General features: G+C 41.5%; 1 protein-coding gene across 1 annotated transcript in view; it reads right to left on the bottom strand.

Annotated features, from left to right (window-relative positions):
- Positions 1-226: 226 nt before the first annotated feature.
- ABCD2 (ATP binding cassette subfamily D member 2) overlaps positions 227-21,251 on the bottom strand; it is a 36,427-nt gene continuing 15,402 nt past the window's right edge. Inside the window, exons 4-10 of the mRNA XM_075274150.1 lie at positions 19,577-19,733; positions 17,547-17,641; positions 10,283-10,428; positions 8,428-8,573; positions 4,186-4,270; positions 1,894-2,019; positions 227-1,318 (exon numbers count right to left, since the gene is read on the bottom strand). Coding sequence (XP_075130251.1) covers positions 1,108-1,318; positions 1,894-2,019; positions 4,186-4,270; positions 8,428-8,573; positions 10,283-10,428; positions 17,547-17,641; positions 19,577-19,733 — 966 coding nt within the window. The 3' untranslated portion in view covers positions 227-1,107. The remainder of the gene's footprint in view (positions 1,319-1,893; positions 2,020-4,185; positions 4,271-8,427; positions 8,574-10,282; positions 10,429-17,546; positions 17,642-19,576; positions 19,734-21,251) is intronic.

Genomic DNA, 21,251 nt, shown 5'->3' with positions numbered 1-21,251 from the left:
TTCTTCCTCAGAACACATCCATACACAGAAGAAGGGAAATACGTGAAGAAACTGGCACTTTTCTTTAATAAAAATATGTTACAAAGTTTACTATTATCACTTGCACTATTGATTTGCGAAATAAAAAAGCTTTACAAGTTTAGGTACAGTTTAACGTAAGATGTACTATTGTGAGGAACATAGTTACATATAAGGTAACCTTTATGTATACTTCTAGAGTCACCAAAACATACCGTATATAAATACTCAAAGAACAACAAAAAAAGGCAGACAGAATAGTTAACTTGAAAATTTTCTACTGCTTCTTTCAGCAATATGAAGGGCAGAGTGTGTGATCTGTGGGTATTTGAAGAAAAAACAGAAAGATTGACAAGGAAAATTGAAGCATGTAGCCAGATCATACAGTCAATCCAAGGTGAATACTTATTATGATAATACTGTTCCTATATGTATTCTTCAAAAATCACATTACACAGTCTAAAGATTTAAAGATTGTTTAATGTTGGTGTCCAATTTGGACAACTCCTCTCTCTGACCCTTCCCAGAAGCTAATCTTAGGAGATTTCCTTGCTGGTATTCCCTGCAATCATTTGATTCTAGTACAATGTCAATGCTTATTATTTACTTTGTATTGCCCTGCTGGTGCCATTAACCAAGAGGTAAGTGCAAGTAAAGGACCAACCTCGACATTCGCGAACTATGCCCTAATCGGGGCATTACAATGTGTTGAGAATTGCAGCTTACCAGTTTCAAAATTGAAAAGAGCCTATGTAATAAAGCCTAGTTTCTGTAAGTATGATACATTTTCACATCTTATTTTTAAGCATATCTACAGGAGCCTGTCATCAGAACCGAGCCCTGCCATTTGATCCAGGTGACCCTAACCTATCTTGCTATGGGGCTGGGTTGATATGCTGGGTTCTGGTGATAGAATCCCTTTTAATGTTCTGTTTGAATATTTGTTCTTTTATTCATTCATTCTTTCAACCCTGATTCCAATATCTCACCCCATGCACAGAGTACATTCATAACAAAATACATCATGGTTTTTAATCTGTGTAAACTCTTGTAAAAAAATACAGAGTGGACCAGGACACCTTAAAATAGCTACTCATCTTCACATACAGTTTTAAGCACTGAGTCTTCTCCTAGGATTTTACACAGTTCATTCAACCTCTGCTGCATTTTTGGTATTCCAGCAAGCTGAGACTCAAGTCTTTGTTTTTCCTCACTTAACGATAAACGCGTGGCAGTGTCCAATTGCTCGAACCGCCATCCACCTTCTCCATCAAACTGCAACAGATGAGTGTGATATTTCCTGTGCAGATATATTAAAAGCATGATTTCAGATTAATTTCCAACATTATTACTTATCTACAAAACAAATCCTATTAACCATTACATGAAAAGACAGAAAAAAAACTCCAAGACCACGACACCTGGTACCCCCACATTCAGTTGCTTGAAGAGGCTGTGAGGCGCGTGATCGCTGTAGCATTTTTACTGCATACCAAGCACTGTATAGCGGCTGTGTCTTGTACTGAAGCTCAATCCCATCCGTGTGAATGGGAATGAGCTGCAGCATGGTCATGTGACCGGTGAAAATATTTCATATGAGTGACCTACTCTTAGGATAGGCCATTAATATCATAGTCTTGGGAAACTACTTTAAATATATGTACCTGGTTTTTTTTATAAAGAAGTTGGCCTGGAATTTTTTGATGCCCTACCATTAGGATAGGTCATAAATATCTGATGGGGTGAGCTAGCTGTCAATCCCCACTATCAGATACTTATGACTTATGCTAAGAGTAGGCCATGAAAGTTCCAAGCCTACCCCTATAAGTTTGTTTTCTAGAAGAAAATGTCTTTTATCTAAAATCTAAGGCTTACCAAAGAGATGGACGATGCGTTATGGAAAGTAGGCTTATCCCAGCATCCTTTGCAGCTTGAAATATCTTGCCTTCCACATCTATACTCACAGCACTTGTGCACTCGTCTAGCAATGCATATTGTGGCCTAGTGTATTGAAGTAAAAAAAACATGGCAAAATGATGGCATATGCATGATTTTCTAAGATATCTCATTGTATCACCATATATTACAAATACATATCAATAATTATTATAATCAGCAATTCCATGTATACAAAAAGAGGATTTTTATTAGTCCAAAGTGTAACATTTCAGTACACAAGGAACCTTTCTCAAGCCAGGCTTGAGGACTGAAATGTTGCACTTTTCTCTTTGCCACTCAGCTGTTATACGTGCACCCCAGACCAGATCTCATTTTCTGATGGTGCTGCTCTTTTTTGAATATATATATATATATATATATATATATATATATGTAATATATGTTATGTAAAAGGATGCATAATTTCATTATATATATATATATATATATATATATATATATACCGTATTTTCCGGACTATAAGGCGCACATAAAAACCTACGATTTCCTCAGAAATCGTAAGTGCGGCTTATAGTCCGGTGCGCCTTATATATGGATGGAAGCGGCGGCAAAGTCTGCGTGCCGCTTCCATACATACATAAAAGGCACCGTAAGGGTGCATTCACACTACGGAACGCCGGCGTGTATCACAGCCGTACACGCTGGCGTTACAGCAGGGCTGCCGGACACTTCCCATTCATTTCTATGGGAGCCGGCATGCGAGCGCTCCCCATAGAAATGAATGGACAGACACTTCCCATTCATTTCTATGGGAGCCGGCATGCGAGCGCTCCCCATAGAAATGAATGGACAGACACTTCCCACTTCACAGCAGGGCTGCCGGACACTTCCCATTCATTTCTATGGGAGCCGGCATGCGAGCGCTCCCCATAGAAATGAATGGAAAAAAGCAGTCCATTCATTTCTATGGGGAGCGCTCGCATGCCGGCTCCCATAGAAATGAATGGGAAGTGTCCGGCAGCCCTGCTGTCACGCCGGCCTGAAACAGAACGTGAAACTTACCGAGCGGTGCAGGGCGGGCGGGCGGGCATTCAGGCCTCCTCTTCCTCCGATGTCCTGACCACTTCCTCCGGCGCTCGCGAACTAATGGCCTGGGCGCATGCGCAATATCATAATGCTTCTACTACGGCTACTGCGCATGCGCCCAGGCCATTATCAGCGAGCGGCGGAGGAGGAGGACGGAACATCGGAGGAAGAGGAGGCCTGAATGCCCGCCCACCCTGCACCGCTCGGTAAGTTTCACATTCTGTTTCAGGCTTTTATTTTAAAACGGGGGGGGGGGGGGGGGGGGGTAGTTTAATCTAACTTTTACGGTTGGGCTCTATCAGCATGATTTTGCTGATAGAGCCCCTCCTCGCCTGCCGAGCGCTTCCAATAGAAGCGGCTGGCACGCGGGGGGTTAAGCGGCCGCTGGCAAAGTCTGCCTGCCGCCGCTTTCAATAACATATAATGCGCACTGGACTACGGCTTATAGTCCGCTGCGCCTTATATATGAACCGAGACGGACTATAAGGCGCTCATGGGCAATGCGGCTTATAGTCCAGTGCGCCTTATAGTCCGTAAAATACGGTATATATATATGTTATGTAAAAGGACACAATTTCATAATCTATGAAATTTGCAAACATTGAAGGTACTAAGGATTTAAGGGGTTTCCTTACAATTTTATTAGTGGCAACCACTGGAAAGCAATTCCAGTATAGCGCTAGGTCTAGACTGTCACACTTTTGAGAAACACCAAAAAGGCAGCTGGTAAAACTCCTGGTATAAATGTTCTTTTGATAGATAAAATAGTATAGTTGACCATGGTACTGTACCCAGAATCATACTGCACAATAAGATACTGGGACAGGATTGCAGGATTGCAATACTGTCTCTGCTAGACTGTGATGTAAATGAAGTGACTGCTGCAAAGAAAACCCCTAAAGAACTGGCAATTGTCAATCTATTATTAGGGTCAGTGGCCAATATGAAAATTGCAGGGTAGAGTACCTTTTTAAAAAATATAGATAGTGACATGGAGAATTTAAAAAATTATCTAAAAATTTTTTCTAAAAGAATATTTAAAAAAAAAAAAAATTGGTTATTTTCTGGTGAAACATTCCTTTTAAAGTTTTAAAGATACAAAATCTGTTTTTTTCACTGAACAAACATAAAATATGTGTATTACTTGCAATGAATCTGCTAAAAGCAACACATAACTCTTACTTGTGATAGAACATTCGTGCCATACCCATCCTTTGCTTTTCGCCTCCTGACAAAACATCTTTCCAGTCTGAGACAGCATCCCAGCCTATACATAAACATAACAATTACAAATATTCAGCTACAAAAACCAATATTGTATACTACTAATATACTACCAGTGGTCATGCATACTCTGTCCAGATCCTATTATACGTGAGCCAGGCAAAAAATCATTACACTAGCAGTGGCTTCTTCACACTGGATATGGCAATATTTTGAGAGGCAATCAAACAAACACAAGGGCACTTTGACAAGTATAGCACAGCAGAGGAACATTTGAAAAGAGAGTAAATTAATATTTGTGGGACAATCCCTTTAAGTCTGTTGGGGTGCTCTAACTCATTTTTTCATTATTATTTAGTGATACTGGCAAGGGGGCCATAAACATAAAAAAGTTATTACCAACCTCTTCCCTGTCCTCCATTTCCAGTGGCAGCATGGCCAGTCTTCAGTTTACAGGTCCCCGGGGCTGTTTGTGCCAGATGACTGCTACAGCCATTCACACAGGCCTCAGTAGTCACCTCTTCATAAACGGCGCATGACTGTGTGATGAGCGGTTTGTGAAGAGGTCACCTCTGAGGCCTGTGATTGGCTGCAGGGGCCCCCTTGCACAAATGAGATGTCACTGTTGATGTCAGTCAGGACATCTGTATACAGTCCTATGAAAAAGTTTGGGCACCCCTATTATTCTTAATCATTTTTAGTTCTAAATATTTTGGTGTTTGCAGCAGCCATTTCAGTTTGATATATCTAATAACTGATGGACACAGTAATATTTCAGGATTGAAATGAGGTTTATTGTACTAACAGAAAATGTGCAATATGCATTGAACCAAAATTTGACCGGTGCAAAAGTATGGGCACCTCAACAGAAAAGTGATATTAATATTTAGTAAATCCTCCTTTTGCAAAGATAACAGCCTCTAGTCGTTTCCCGTAGCTTTTAATCAGTTCCTGGATCCTGGATGAAGGGATTTTGGACCATTCCTCTTTACAAAACAATTCAAGTTCAGTTAAGTTTGATGGTCGCTGAGCATGGACAGCCCGCTCTCAAATGATCTGAAAACAAAGATTGATCAACATAGTTGTTCAGGGGAAGGATACAAAAAGTTGTCTCAGAGATTTAACCTGTCAGTTTCCACTGTGAGGAACATAGTAAGGAAATGGAAGACCACAGGGACAGTTCTTGTTAAGCCCAGAAGTGGCAGGCCAAGAAAAATATCAGAAAGGCAGAGAAGAAGAATGGTGAGAACAGTCAAGGACAATCCACAGACCACCTCCAAAGAGCTGCAGCATCATGTTTAGGATCTACTAAATATTAATGTCACTTTTCTGTTGAGGTGCCCATACTTTTGCATCGGTCAAATTTTGGTTTTAATGCATATTGCAAATTTTCTGTTAGTACAATAAACCTCATTTCAATCCTGAAATATTACTGTGTCCATCAGTTATTAGATATATCAAACTGAAATGGCTGTTGCAAACACCAAAATATTTAAAACTAAAAATGATTAAGATTAATAGGGGTGCCCAAACTTTTTCATAGGACTGTATATAAGACCTGTCTTGATAGCTGCAATCTGGTCCCTCAACCAAGGATGAATGGATTGAGAAAGTGAACCAGATTTCCCACTTTGAGGAACTGTCCAGCTGGAAGACCAGAACTCACAACCGCTCCTTTAAGATCTGGTCGCCAAGGAGAAACCTGAAAATATGAGTCCAGCTCCCCTCCCCTTTTCCTCCCTCTGCTCCTCTTCACCAGGCTATATCTTTATGCTTATATATTCTTTTTCTGCTCCTCTTTCCCTCTCCCCTTCTGGTCCCTCCAAACTAACATGTCTTCCTCTTCTTCTTTTTCTCTTTCTGCTTCTTCTTTTCATTATTTATCCACTACACCTCCAAAATTATTGGATTGTTCATCTTTCTTTGTTTTCATGTATTGTACTTCCATTATCTCATGCTCCTATGATATGTTAGCTGATGTGCTATGCTATGCTATGAAATGTTGCACTACTATGTTATTCTGTTCTGATGTGTAAAATCCAATAAAAATATTTAAAAAATAAGAGACCTGTCTCCACTGATTACGAAAGCCCGAGTAGAGGAGAGATTTTTTTTATTTTTTTTATGGGCCCCTTAGCAGCACTATTAAATAATAAAAAGGAGATGGAATGCCCTTTAAGCATATTTTTGAAGGCCCGAGAACCTGTTGTCTTTTACTCATGTGCCAAAAAAGAGAGGATGTGCACACGAAAAAAGTGCACAAGGATGCGATCTATCGCATGCCCTCTGAAAAGAGAAGGGTCTCAGACCTCACCAGTGTACCAGGAGCCTTACACAAGGTGCACCCACCTCCACATAGGCGGGGCCAGGTAACAGGGGAGAAGGGAACCTAATGGCCACACAACTCCTCCCCCTAAATCACTGGAGAGATGCATCTCTCAATCCTTGTGACATGACAAAACAAAATGGTGAACTTGCAACAAAGAAATTCTCCATGCAAGATGGAAAAAACACTTGAGTATGGAGCTGACTGTTCCCCATAAACATTTTATGTTCATTGGGATGAATTTACTATTCCCTCTACACCAGAAACCTGGCATAGATGAGAATAGTTGTGATGCATTTTTGGTGTACGTCCCTTGTTTGTGCCAAGGATGCACCATTTCACACTTTTTGTACCCTGAATGTATCTTTGACAAAAATATATACAGATATCCATCCTGGTGCCTTTTGACTCAGATGCAGTTGGTGCTAATCAGGGACTTCATTAAGACTAGAGTACAGAACACCAATCTTAATAAATGATCCCCATCAAGTCAACCCAAATATTGTAGATTCTGAATCTGCTGACTGTTTTGCATCAATAGCTTAAGCTGTATTCCCCTGTGTTAAAGTGGTTGGCTCATACAAATGTTATTGTTGTGTAATAAGAAGTTATACCATTTTCCAGCATACTTTGTGTATCAATTCTTCACTGTTTCCTACATCTCTGCTTGCTGTCATTCATTCTGTTACTTCTAGTGGATAAATTCTGACAATGGTCATGTGATATGCGGTCCCTGGTCATGTGATGAGCATACAGGTTTCGCTCGTTATAGTCACAGCACTGTAATCAGACATCTGCCTGGTAATCAGCTGTGTACCTGTGTGCTCATCACATGACCATGGACCGTAAATCACATGACCATGGACTGAGTTTTATACACTTGGGAAAATATAAATCTTTATTATGCAAACAATAACATCTGTCTCAATATTGGTCTGAAAGTGACCAACCCCTATATAAATAAATATCTCTGGAAATAATTTATATAGCACTGCAACCTTAGTGTCAAATGAAAGAAGAGAACCTCTTCTTTAATATGACACAAGTCAAGTCACCTCTCTCATCTTCTCTACTACATAACCCCGAACTCCTTTCCTTGTGTTTTTTTTTTTTTTTTTTTTATCACTGGGAACTCTATTTGAACATGTGCTTTGAAAAAGAACTATCAAAGTTCAATACAAATTACAAAACCAGCATTCTCATAGCATTCTTCACCAGTTTCTATTCTGACTTTCCATTTTTAAGAATTAAGGTTCACAATAGCAGATCCCCCGAACGGAAACCTAAACCGATTAAAAAAAGTGGCTACCCTCAGAAATCTGCAGACCCCATAAACTGTAATGGAGTCTGCTGTATTTCCGCCCAAAAAGGGCAGAAAAATGTACTGAGAGAAGTACTGCCTGCAGTAAAGTGGAATGGGGAACGGAATCCCCGAGCATAGACCGAGCAATAGCGTGAACCTAGCCAAAGAAGAATAAAGTTTGTATGTTTTTATACAAAGGCTAGGGCTGGATGTTTCTGAATTGATGCTTTGTTATGCACTTGGAAGATCAACAAGTTATTCTGGGAACCACTGTCTATGGAGATGCAATGACTGATCAGTGGAGGTTCGAGTGAATGTTTTCTCTTTTTTTTTCAAATTTAGTGCAACATCAAAGTAACATCTGGCTACTATCATTTTGTAGACAACAATGCCAAACTATCTCTATTGAAAATACAATACAAAACTAACTTTGTGTAGAAACAGATTCTCTAGAGTCTTATAAGTGCCAGTGTTGTTCAATATTGAAATCTAAATGGTAAGACTTTCATGAACTCTTATGGTAACATTAAGCATTCTCATTAACCATATGGAAAAAAAAAATAACATGTACCTCCTTCCCTTTGTACAATCTGATTCAGATGTACAATGTCAAGAATTCGCTCAAGGTCTTCATCTTCATATCCTTTTTCATGCATGTCATCCACTGAGTCAGGATAAATTACTTGATCCCTCAATGTTCCTATTGACATATACGGCCTGAAAAAAATATTTGGTTACATACATGTCATTACAATTCTCTAATTTATCTTTCCACCTTTCTACACAAAAAGGTGTAAAATGAGTGAATGCTGGTTAAGGCTAAGGACTCACGCACGGGCCGTATCCGCAGCACTAAAGCGCTGCAGGAAGAACCGCTGTGTGAACGCATCGCGGTTCTTTCCGCAGCACTTTTAAAAGAAAGTTCACAGAGTTTTCCTCTGTGGACTTTCTCTTAACATTATATCTACGGGAAAGCCGCCAGTGTTTCCATAGATATAAATGACATGCTGTGATTTGCAAAGCCTGCACTGTACAACGCCGCGATTTTTTCCACAGCGTCTCCGGTGCGGGCAAATCGCGGCGTTTCTGGTCCGTGGGGCCCTGGCCTTAAGCCTCATTCACACATCATTGTTTTGGCCAGTCTTTTGCATCACTGTAACCCTGAAAAAGGACCTTTCATCAGATCGGGCACAGGCAGTTCTATATACTGCTGGAAAGCTGACAGTGCTCTGAATTCAGGGGGTGGAGCTTAATCACTCAGGTCTGTGCCTGCTATAGTGATAGCTCCTGTCGTCTGCACCCTGCAAACATTCCCCGAGGAGGACAGGAAGCTGCTAGCAAAGTGAAACTGAAAAACACACAGGTACATAGGATTACTATTCTCATTAATGTCAGGCATTTGGGGTTATTAGTTTAGTGTTAGTAACTCCATATGCCTCACATTAATAGGAATAAACCCCATCATGTCCCTCATATTAACCCCTGTGTGACTCATATAAAGGTTACTAATATGTGAGACATGGAGGTACTAATAAAAGACCTCAATAATGAAGATACTTAATTATTACCTCCAAGTCTCTCACATATCAGTAACTCTTACACAAGGGTTAATGTGAGGGACATGATGGGGTTAATTGCTATAAATAAGAGGCACATGGAGTTACTAAACTGTCATGCACAGGGCCAGACTTTATGTTGCTTGCTCGAGAGTATCCTGTGCCCAAAACTTACATGTACTGGCGGAAAATAACAAATCATACAATGTCGTATATCCAAGTATATTAACTTGAAATACCTCTGTCCCAAAGACACTATGTACAGTTTATAACAACACCGTATAGCAGCTGAAATACAAATTACATTCAACACAAAAGTCTCACGTATTCCCAGAATTACAGCAAAAACAAGATACAAAGTTACATTTCATATCCCATACCTTATACACACTACGAAAACCTTACCCGAACCTGTATTTACCCACTTCTACAATCACCGCAAACGAAGTCGCGGGTACCAGCTAGTATATTATATATTTTATAAGTGTGTGTAGCAGCAGAAAGGCAACTTTGTGTAGGTGAGGAAAATGTGACTTGGGTGCCCAGAAATGTGAGTAAGCAAAGATGTTTGTGTAAAAAAGTTTACAGAGACATGTTGCAGCTGGAATAACTGGTCATGGTGATCTGGTAGAGCCAATGTCTATAGTCACTGTATAGTGATAATATTGGTAGACCTGCGCCCATTCAGATGTGTTGGTCTATCCCACAGTGAATCTTTAACTACAACTCTGGTGCTAGATTTAAGGAATTTCACCATAGCGATAATGAAACATATCTCATTTCTAACAATTTCAATAATGCCATGCCTCTTTATCACAGAACTAAACATAAATTGCAAAGCAAAACTAGCAAAGTTGAAATAAGACAAACCTTTGGGGGATATAGAACAATTTTTCTGGTGGTGGTTTATATAGAACACCTTCATAGACTGGCCACAAACCACCTAGGATTCTAAACAGAGAACTTTTACCGCAGCCGTTGGGGCCAGTGATAAGGAGATGCATTCCTTCCTTTACCTAAAGAAAAAGGCAAATACTTAATGGTCTATGAATCTGGGAACAACCACAATTTTGTAATGAAAACATACCTGGCTTTCCAACACACTACATAAATCAAGAGGACAGTTTGTGTACATGAGAAATAATAACATAATGTACAACCCCTCCATTACCTGACCAGCCATCCGCTTACAATATATATATATATATATATATATATATATATATATACACACTCACCAGCCACTTTATTAGGTACACCTGTCCAACTGCTCGTTAACACTTAATTTCTAATCAGCCAATCACATGGCGGCAACTCAGTGCATTTAGGCATGTAGACATGGTCAAGACAATCTCCTGCAGTTCAAACCGAGCATCAGTATGGGGAAGTAAGGTGATTTGAGTGCCTTTGAACGTGGCATGGTTGTTGGTGCCAGAAGGGCTGGTCTGAGTATTTCAGAAACTGCTGATCTACTGGGATTTTCACGCACAACCATCTCTAGGGTTTACAGAGAATGGTCCGAAAAAGAAAAAACATCCAGTGAGCGGCAGTTCTGTGGGCGGAAATGCGTTGTTGATGCCAGAGGTCAGAGGAGAATGGCCAGACTGGTTCAAGCTGATAGAAAGGCAACAGTGACTCAAATAGCCACCCGTTACAACCAAGGTAGCCAGAAGAGCATCTCTGAACGCACAGTACGTCGAACTTTGAGGCAGATGGGCTACAGCAGCAGAAGACCACACCGGGTGCCACTCCTTTCAGCTAAGAACAGGAAACTGAGGCTACAATTTGCACAAGCTCATCGAAATTGGACAATTGAAGATTGGAAAAACGTTGCCTGGTCTGATGAGTCTCGATTTCTGCTGCGACATTCGGATGGTAGGGTCAGAATTTGGCGTCAACAACATGAAAGCATGGATCCATCCTGCCTTGTTCAGGCAGGTTCAGGCTGGTGGTTCAGGCTGGTGGTGGTGGTGTCATGGTGTGGGGAATATTTTCTTGGCACTCTTTGGGCCCCTTGGTACCAATTGAGCATCGTTGCAACACCAAAGCCTACCTGAGTATTGTTGCTGACCATGTCCATCCCTTTATGACCACAATGTACCCAACATCTGATGGCTACTTTCAGCAGGATAATGCGCCATGTCATAAAGCTGGAATCATCTCAGACTGGTTTCTTGAACATGACAATGAGTTCACTGTACTCCAATGGCCTCCACAGTCACCAGATCTCAATCCAATAGAGCATCTTTGGGATGTGGTGGAACGGGAGATTCGCATCATGGATGTGCAGCCGACAAATCTGCGGCAACTGTGTGATGCCATCATGTCAATATGGACCAAAATCTCTGAGGAATGCTTCCAGCACCTTGTTGAATCTATGCCACGAAGAATTGAGGCAGTTCTGAAGGCAAAAGGGGGTCCAACCCGTTACTAGCATGGTGTACCTAATAAAGTGGCCGGTGAGTGTGTATATGTATATATATATATATATATATATATATATATATATATATATATATATTACCCACGACTTCGTTCGCGGCCCCCTCACCCTCTGCGGGATTCACTTGCAGCGCGACCGACCTGCAGCGCGGCCCCTCCCCTTGCCGGCACAGTGGGCCCCTCCATCACCATTGCGCCCATGGTCCCCCAGCCCCCCACCTTGCGTCCCACTGCCTCTCTTTACCGCGGCTCCCCCTGGCCCCCCTGTTTCCTCCCCACCCATGGCCCCTGATTCTGCCTTCCCCCCCACTGCGGGACGACAGGCACCATTCTTCTTCCCCCCAATCCGTGCCCCCACCCGAACCCGCGACCCCTTTTTCTCCCACTACCCGGGACCTTAACACCTCCCCCCCGCAATCCTCTTCTCACTCTGGCCGTGTGAGGTGTAAGGGCTGCTGGACATAGCTGCGTGAACATCACTGCAGGGACCGCTGCACACGTAGCTTGACGGCAGAGGCATGCCGGCCGTGGGGGATGAGAGAAGGATGTCGCGACCGGCGGAGACTGTGTCTGGCAAGCGCATGGCGTGGACGCTCAGGAGTTTTGAGTAGGCGCCCTGGTCTCCAGTGTGCCCTCCGTTTGTAGCGCTGCCCACGCAATCCCGCGGCCCTATCAGAAAGTGGCTGAAGTAGAGCGGATGATGTCTTCTCGGCTCCGGTACCTTTGCCGGACGGCGACTTCGGGGCTAGTGGTCGCGTGTTGTGGGCATGTACCGCCAGACTAAGTAGCCTATCTGTCATTCCAGGTTCCAAGGTATGTATGTGCCAAATTTGAGCCGAATCCCTGGAGCCGTCTCAGCGTGATTGAGGAACAAACATCCAAACACACAAACCCACAAACTTTAGTAGGAGATATATATATATATATATATATATATATATATATATATATATATATATATTACAAATCAGAGGACACATGAACAGGCAATGTAAGAAAGGAATTAATATGTCAAATAGTAGGAGTGAGGGTCCTAGTCACAAGAGCTTACATTCTATTCCTTCTGCAGACATTATCTCAAATTCTCTGCTGTCTCAGAGACTGCTGGTGGCTAGTTACTATGCTGTTTGTAACTAGAGAGCTTCACTTAGAAGCTGTGGTAGGATAATATAGGACTTTACTAGCCTCTGCCCGCGACTTCGTCTGCGTGTTGTTGGCATCAATGATCCGCCTATATTCAGCAAATTGCTGCCGTCGATGTTTCGCCTTCTCTGGCGTTTTTAGCAGTTCTCAAGCCGTCCTGCTGCTGAACTTGTTCCTCACTCCGAGTCTGTGATTGTTCCATCATCTCAGCAGCTGGATGGAACATCATATAATGAGCGAGTTGTTGGCATCGATGATCCACCTGCTCTGGTGTTTCGGCAGCTGTCAAGCTTACCTGCCGCTGAACTCGTTCCTCATGCTGTGCCCGTGATTGTTCCGGCATCTCAGCAACTCGCTGAGACGCCATATAATGAGCGTGTTGTTGGTGTTGATGATCCGCTTACTCTGACGTTTCGGGAGCTCTCAAGCTGGCCTGCCGCTGAACTTGTTCCTTGCACCGTGTCTGTGATTGTTTCAGCATCTCAGCAGCTCGCTGGGACGCCATATAATGAGTGTGTTGTGAACTAAAACATTGCACTTAGGCAGGGAACAAGACAGGTAAGCTTTGAAAAAACACCGGGTGAACTTATACCCCAAACAACAAGTTTCTACATATGGTATTATAGAGCTGCACTATCACTTGCTGTCTTAGCAAAAAGTACTTTTCCACATTTTGTTAGTTTTTCTGTCTATTTTTTAAATTAATGTATTAAAAGTTAATTTTTATACAAAGAACACAAGGAGTGCGGACCTTTCTCTCTGGCTATAGAAACGGTTATATATTGCTCCAAGAGGTCCGGAGCACAGGTCGTGCAACTTTGAAGTTCGTTCCAGTGAGATGGTGAGCCAACTGACTTTATTCTCTTTTTGAAACCCTTAGGGCTCGTTCACACGGTGTAACGTGCCGCGAGATTTGGCACGTGAACGCCGCGTGACCTTTTGCGTGCCGTACACGCTCCCATTGAGTTCAATGGGAGCGGGGATCGTATGCGCCGCGCTAGTTTGCGGCCGTGAATAAATGCACGGCCACAAACTTAGGGCTCGTTCACACGGGAGCAATGAGGTGGATTTTGACAGCGGATTTTGCCTCAATATTTGCCTCCATACAATGATGGTCTATGGAGACCGCTAGTGACATGACCAAAAAACACAATGCTTTTTTTGCGGTCCATTCACTTTAGGGGAGGAGAAAGCCGCCTGGCATTTTCTGAAGCAGTTTTTACCAAAAACTGCTCCAGAAAACGCTCCAAAAAACGTGTCAAGGTCCAAAAACTGCTTCCTTTCCGGACCAAATTAAGCCACACGTAATTTATGTGTGAACTAGCCCTTAAATGGATCCTTGCTCCGCCTTCCTATCTCAGGCCAGGCCTTTAAATCGCCAATTTAAAATACACCCACACCTCTCATGACGCTAGTACTCGCCGCCCTCTCCACTGTAGGAGCGGAGGGGGGCATGGAGTCAGCCACATAGACCCACTAACAGATGCATGCTCCGTCCATAGCCAAACCTCCGTAACATTCTCCTATCGAATGGCCCGCCAATACTGAGGGAAAGCCTCTCCGTTCTCCTCATTCCCTGCCGGTGATGCCTATACTCGTACAGCGCGTATCATTCATGCAAGGTCTTAGAACATTTTCCAAACCGCCATTCTGCATAAATACAGCGGTGATATAGCAGTACGAGCATGCGCATGAACTTGGAACGTTTTTAAAAACGCCTCTCTATATGTATCTAGCGGTAATTACTATTCCAAAATCCCTCTCTCTTCCTAATATAGGGGAAAACTTGGGCAATGGTATAGCATGTATTTATAAAAGCCTATACATACAACTGGTACAAGCAACAATAAATGGTTACCAGCAAGGCATTAGATAACGACATCAAACCTCTCTGGACTGGAGTGTAGGATGTTCTTTGAGGTGTTATTCTTATATGTTTACAGGTACTTTTTTCTGTACAGTTATTAAGGTTCTATCTCAAGCTTTTTAAACATAAATGAATGACATCTTGCTTGCTGTGAACATTTTTTCTTTTCTTTTCCTTAGTTCTGCTACGTTATACCATTTTAATCCAGCCTTTTTCTATTATAAAGGCTTAGACAAGGGGCCAAATCCTATACATCTTGGCCAAAGACATATAATTAAGTTATTGAATTATAAATGTTAACTCTAATTGCCAACGTATTAGTTCAGTTGAGAGAACTCATGCAAATGTATACATGTAACACATCTCTGGAACATTCTGTTTCCAAAATCAGTGGGTGTAATAATTACATGGTAACCATATGCAATTAGACACAATTATAGTACTTTTCTGATAATTAACATTGCACTAATTACTATTTTATCTGCAATGCTATCCATATAATACATGGTGTGCAAATGACAGAAATTGCAAGATTTTCAGAATTTAGTTAAAAATAATCTATTGATTTTCGATTACACAGCACAAACACCCTTTCTTAAAATTAAAAAAATGTTTCTTTTTAGCCAATTTAAATCATTTCAAAATTGAGTCTTAATATAAGAGTTTCAATTTTACATTAGATGTGCACCTGTAACAATATAATAATGTGAACCAATAAACTAGAGCCCCCACTCACAACCAGAATGAAACATACATAAAACCTGAGAATTTCAGCTTTCAAGTGAAACCAGAACCATTTTATAGGTGGTGTAAGCCTATAAACATTTCAGCTTTGCATACTGGCAATACAAATGTGTACAGATTTTCTGTGGAAGTTAGGAGGATGCTAGGGAGAACTATAGAATCAATTTTCTGTTACAAGGGAGATAGATAGGTTAATTAAAGGGGTTGTCAGGGATAAAATATAAATTAAACCCTAAACTAAACCCCCTTCCCCACCTAACCTGTTATTTTACATAGTTTTTTTTAAATAAAAATGTATAATTATCTAGATCTCCAGGGCGCACTTTTTGATAATCCGGTGAGAATCTGTTTCCTCGTTTACAAAAACGTGAATGTCATCAATACGATCCTCCCCACCCATCCCGACCCCATCATACTTACTTGTCTTCAGTCTTCTGGGCACAAAGCATCACTTCCTTCCAGTGATAGAGCCAGTGATTCTAGCTCTATTGTGCAATCGCTGACAGAAGTGAAAATCTGAAGGATCTTGCCTACCACGCATGCGCAAGAAGTGGTGGGGGACTGCATTAGTTAGATAGGTAGGGTTAGTAGTCTGCAGGGTAGCTAGGGAAACAGGGAGGAGGTCTGAGAGAGGGAGGGAGTGAGAGAGGGATCTGAGGCTAAGACAGCAGGAGGCTACCTATGTGGACAAATGCAGGACATGTCAGGAGAAACTCAGAAATCACTCAAAACACTGCTAAAACTATTTTGGTGAACTTATTAACCCATTGATAGCACTAAAATACCTTTTAAAAAAAAAGTTTTTTGCCCAGAAAACTTCTTTAAATATATTCCAAAAATGTTCAACAAACTCCAAAAAATTAAATGGGAGTTTATTGAGACGTGTCTCGCAGGTTGCAGAACGCCTCTGGAAGAAAAGCCACTCCCAGGAAGACTTCCTCAGTTACAAAGAGGCACTTCTCACATTTAAAGAGGACCTTTCACCACCCCAGGCCTGTGCAGTTTTCTGCACCATGTTACAGGCGCAGCTGCACAGACTCTGGGGCACTTTGAATTATCTCTCTAGCCCCCTTCATTGTGGAGCTGTGAGCCTGCACACGTACGCCGCAAAACTGCTTGAGCAACACGTCCACTCAGAAATCTCCTCCTATCTCGTCCAACCTGCTCTTTGACAGACTTCAGTCAGGCTTCAGACCCCGCAACTCCACTGAAACTGCCCTAACCAAAGTCACTAATGACCTTCTAACTGCCAAAGCCAAGCGTCATTACTCTGTCCTCCTCCTCCTTGACCTCTCCTCTGCCTTTGACACAGTCGACCATTCCCTATTGTTAGAAATTCTCTCATCCCTTGGTATCTCAGACCTGGCCCTTTCCTGGATCTCGTCATACCTCACCAACCGCACATTCAGCGTCTCCCACTCGCACACCACCTCCTCACCACGCCCTCTCCCTGTAGGTGTCCCCCAAGGCTCTGTCCTAGGACTCCTCCTGTTCTCCATGTACACACTTGTCCTGGGCCAAATCATAGAATCTCACTGATTTTGACACTGAATCTGCGTCAATATCGACGTGGAAAAAAGTCTCCCATTGACTTCAATGGGTTCCTTTTTCCGATAGAGGAAAAAGGAAGGAACCCATTGAAGTCAATGGGAAGCTTTTTTCCACGTGGATTCTGACGCGTATTCAGCATCAAAAATCAGTGCCAAAAAATCCATGCGAATGGACCCTTAAACGGATTTGCTAATTGGATGTAAAAAACATGATCTGAAAGGAGCCTAAGAAACTACATCTTTGTAAAGTGTAGAAGAAGCCCTACAAGGTACTGTATTTAGTTTGATAACAATCTTACTGCTGACAGACTCCTATTAAATGCGGTGTATCAATCTACAATACACATTATAAAGACAACATAATGCATTGCTTTGTAAATTTACTTACTTTTATATTTAGCTTAGAAACTACAATATCTCCATTTGGGGTAATAATTGGGACATTCTCACAGATGATCCCGTGCTCCACATCAATAACTCTGCCTGTTACAAAACATTTTAGAGGGAAATATTAAAACATTTATGCATTGTTAAGAGTTGAAAGCCCAAATAGTCAGGATTAGGCAGATGGTAGGGAAAAAGAATCTGTAGAAACTCATAATGAATTGATAAAACAGAAAATGTTGTTAATTTTTGCCATAATGGTATTGCAGCAGATTGTATCCCTGACCTACTAAAGAATCAGCCTATTTCATCAGCATTGGCAATATAAACATATTATTCTAAGAATTCTAGGACAGAGTTTAGTGGTTTAAGGGTGCTTTACTAACACTCCAAGCTTATGGAGCTATTGAGAGAATAAAACTATTATGTAAATCACTTATTATGCCTTAGTAACAAACAAATATATCAGATGATCTCATGATAAATGGAACATACAAAAGAAAATGAAGTACTTGTTGTTGGCACATACATTTTTTGGCATGAAGCAAACTTTCATAATCACATGTGACAGGTCAGGGGTCCAACTTTTGCAAGGTCACGCTTCATTAAAAGGCGATAAAGACACAGAAAGAGAATGTTCACTAATAAGTTAGGCTAAGTTCACATTTGCTTTGGATGCTCCATTAGGAGACTCAGTTGCAGAATCCAACAAAACACTGGACACTGGAATAGAAGTTCAATAGACTCCATTATGGACAATGGAATCTTTTTGGACCTTGTTCATGTCCATCACTTTAAAAGTCTAGCGTTCTGCTATATCCACTGTTGTGCTTCTATAACAGAGCGGAATGATGGAAGCCAGGTGCCAATGTGAACATAGCATTAAGCTGGCCTTACACATTAGATTTTAGATTGCCATTGCTCATCTGAAATGAACTGTGGTTAACTGATTTTGCGACCAACTGTCCCAAACACACGAACAACCACGAACCTTCCAAGGAGCATTCAACTACCGCAGAAACTTGGAAAATTAACAGTTGAAGGTTCAATGCTAATAAAGTGCTGAAAGTAAGAAATGATGGACACTTTGTGGTTATGTGGTAGTAGTATAAATACAAGTCCACTAAACAATTTCCCACAGGTCAGTCAGCATATCCCACTTTAACTGATAACATCAGACGGCAGAAAAAATCCAACAGATTCTGGTTCTGACTCAGTTTAGTTGGTGGTTGGCTATATGGGACAGACTGTTGCAGGTTTAGGTATGACCAACCAACCAACACGGACTATAATGGGGTTCGTGTGCTTGCTGCCAGATATCCGCAGAGATCTTGTGGACAGGAAAGTAGTTCCCAATCTACTTTCCTGTCCGCATGATTCGTGCAGGCAGCAAGCACACAGTTCCCATTATAGTCTAGGGGATCTGTGTGCTTTTACAGCACAGCCGCGTCAAAATCTGGCTAAAAAAAAACACCTCCCATTGAATCCAATGGGTTCCTTTTTCTGCGAATGGTTTGTTCCCACTCGCGGAAAAAAGAAGCAACTTCACCTTTCTTTAGGCGACAGCCTCGTGACACTCCCTCATGACTAGTTCCATTCATTCCGGCCTAGTCCAGAGCAGAATGCCGCAACTGGATGCCGATGCACTGTATGTACTGCAGCAGCATTCAGCCACGGATAGGTGTTTTTTTGAACGGATTCTGATGCAGTTTCCGCCTCGAAATCTGGACCAAAAAAAACCCATGTGAACTTACCCCTAAAGCTATGCACTCTCATTGAGGAAAAGCAGAATTTTTGGCTCCTGCAGAAATACAGCTGAAGAAAAACCTGGGTTTTACAGTACCAGCCCAGTGAAAGAGATTTTGTTTAATCTCATCTGCACGGTAAATAAAAGCAGCGGAAAAGCTGCCATTTCAAAAACACAGCATGTTAATTTTACCTGCAGAATTGCAAATGTTTTCCCTACATGTTTAGAGAAAGAAAAATGCTGCAAAAACTTAAAGATAAATGGAAACAACCTTAAAAAAGAAATACCTTTGATTTCTAGTGGTCCATCTATGTGTAGTCCAGTCTTTTTTATTTGGCTCTGCGTTTCTTGAATTGATGATTTTTTGTAAATTCCATTTTTTACTTCATTAAAGACTGAAAACATGTTATATACCCTAGCGGTATAACCTGCTAGTTCTGTGACCTAAAAAATAAAAGAAATACTGGTTTTATTTCCTACTAATTCTGCAAAACATCAGTAAATAAAACAGCGCAAAGTTTATTATTAATTATAATAATAATAATAATAATATATCAATTTAATTGGTAGTGTATTTAACTAACAAAAAAAATATTTTTCCTTAGTGTATTTAAAGAGGTTGTCCGGGCTAAAAATATCATTTTAAAACTAAAACTATAATTTTAAAATAGGCCAGGGTAGGTAAAAAACAAACTCATACTCGCCTCACAGCACGTTCTAGTCCTGCTGCTCTGATGTCTTCTCAAAGTGAAACTGCTGGCCACCTGTGACATCCTGAATCCCTTCTGCTGCAGCCACTGATTGCCCTCAGGAAGAGACCCCGGGACATCACAGGTAGTCATGTCACATGCGACGTGGACTGCCAAAAGACAACCACGGACCGAGAGGACCGAATCGTGCTGGAAGGCACCAGTGTTTTTATTTTTTTTCCCCATCCCCGGACGATTTAACGAAATTATTTTTGTGTCCATTTTTGGACAACCCCTTTAAAGAAAAACAATAGCCAGATGTAGTGCTCCCATCTATCACTCTGTTTCCCAAGTTAAAGAGGTCTACTTAGGATAGGTCATCAATATCTGATCAGTGGAGGTCTTGCTTACTCAAAATCTATCTAAATAAACCTTCCTCTTTTCACTATAATAGTGTCATACCATGTCAGATTTGCCTTTCAAGGTCTCAGGAAAGTGAGTAATTTATGAATTACTGCTGTAATAGGGACTGCTGATTACTAAATATACCTATCTAAACAAATACTCCTTGGTCTTTAATCGTATCTTGACTTGATAATTAAGCCTTTCATGGTCCCATGAAAGCTGGGTCAAATACAAATTACCTGTGGATAGGTCATCAGTATGAAAAAATCCTTTTGGGGCTGGACAACTAAGTTATGACACGGTTATTTAGGTTTAACTTTCAGGACTATGAAAAATCAAGGATTTGCACAAAGTAGATGAAAACAACAAACATGTAATAATACTCACTAGAGATGAGCGAGTATATTCGATTGAATACCTCCGCCGCATAGCTCCTGATGCAAAAATAATTCCATCAAATTTTTACTACCCCTCCCACCTTCCCTGGCGCTTTTTGCATCGGGAGCTATGCGGCAGAGGTATTCGATCGAATATACTCGCTCATCTCTAATACTTACCTCTCCCTGGTGTAATTCATGTCCTGCAGCTGCACTGTTTCCATTACAGTCAATGGCACTCCACTGTAGCATAAGGCTCTGTTCCCACGGAGTAACGCGCCGTGCATTCAAACACGTGTCAGAGTGTGAGCGCTCAAAACAGATCCCATTCACTTCAATGTGTGCCGGCTCATGCGCGCTACACATTGAAATCAATGGGTTAAAAAGCCTCCCATTGATTTCAATGTGTAGCGCGTGTGAGCCGGCACACATTGAAATGAATAGGATCTGTTTTGAGTGCTCACACTCTGACACATGTATACGTGTCTGAA

The sequence above is a fragment of the Leptodactylus fuscus genome, chromosome 5 (genome assembly GCF_031893055.1).
Source record: "Leptodactylus fuscus isolate aLepFus1 chromosome 5, aLepFus1.hap2, whole genome shotgun sequence".
In the NCBI taxonomy this organism is placed as follows: domain Eukaryota; kingdom Metazoa; phylum Chordata; class Amphibia; order Anura; family Leptodactylidae; genus Leptodactylus; species Leptodactylus fuscus.
The sequence above is the reverse complement of the archived record's forward strand: the minus strand, read 5'-3'. Positions and strand labels throughout refer to the sequence as shown.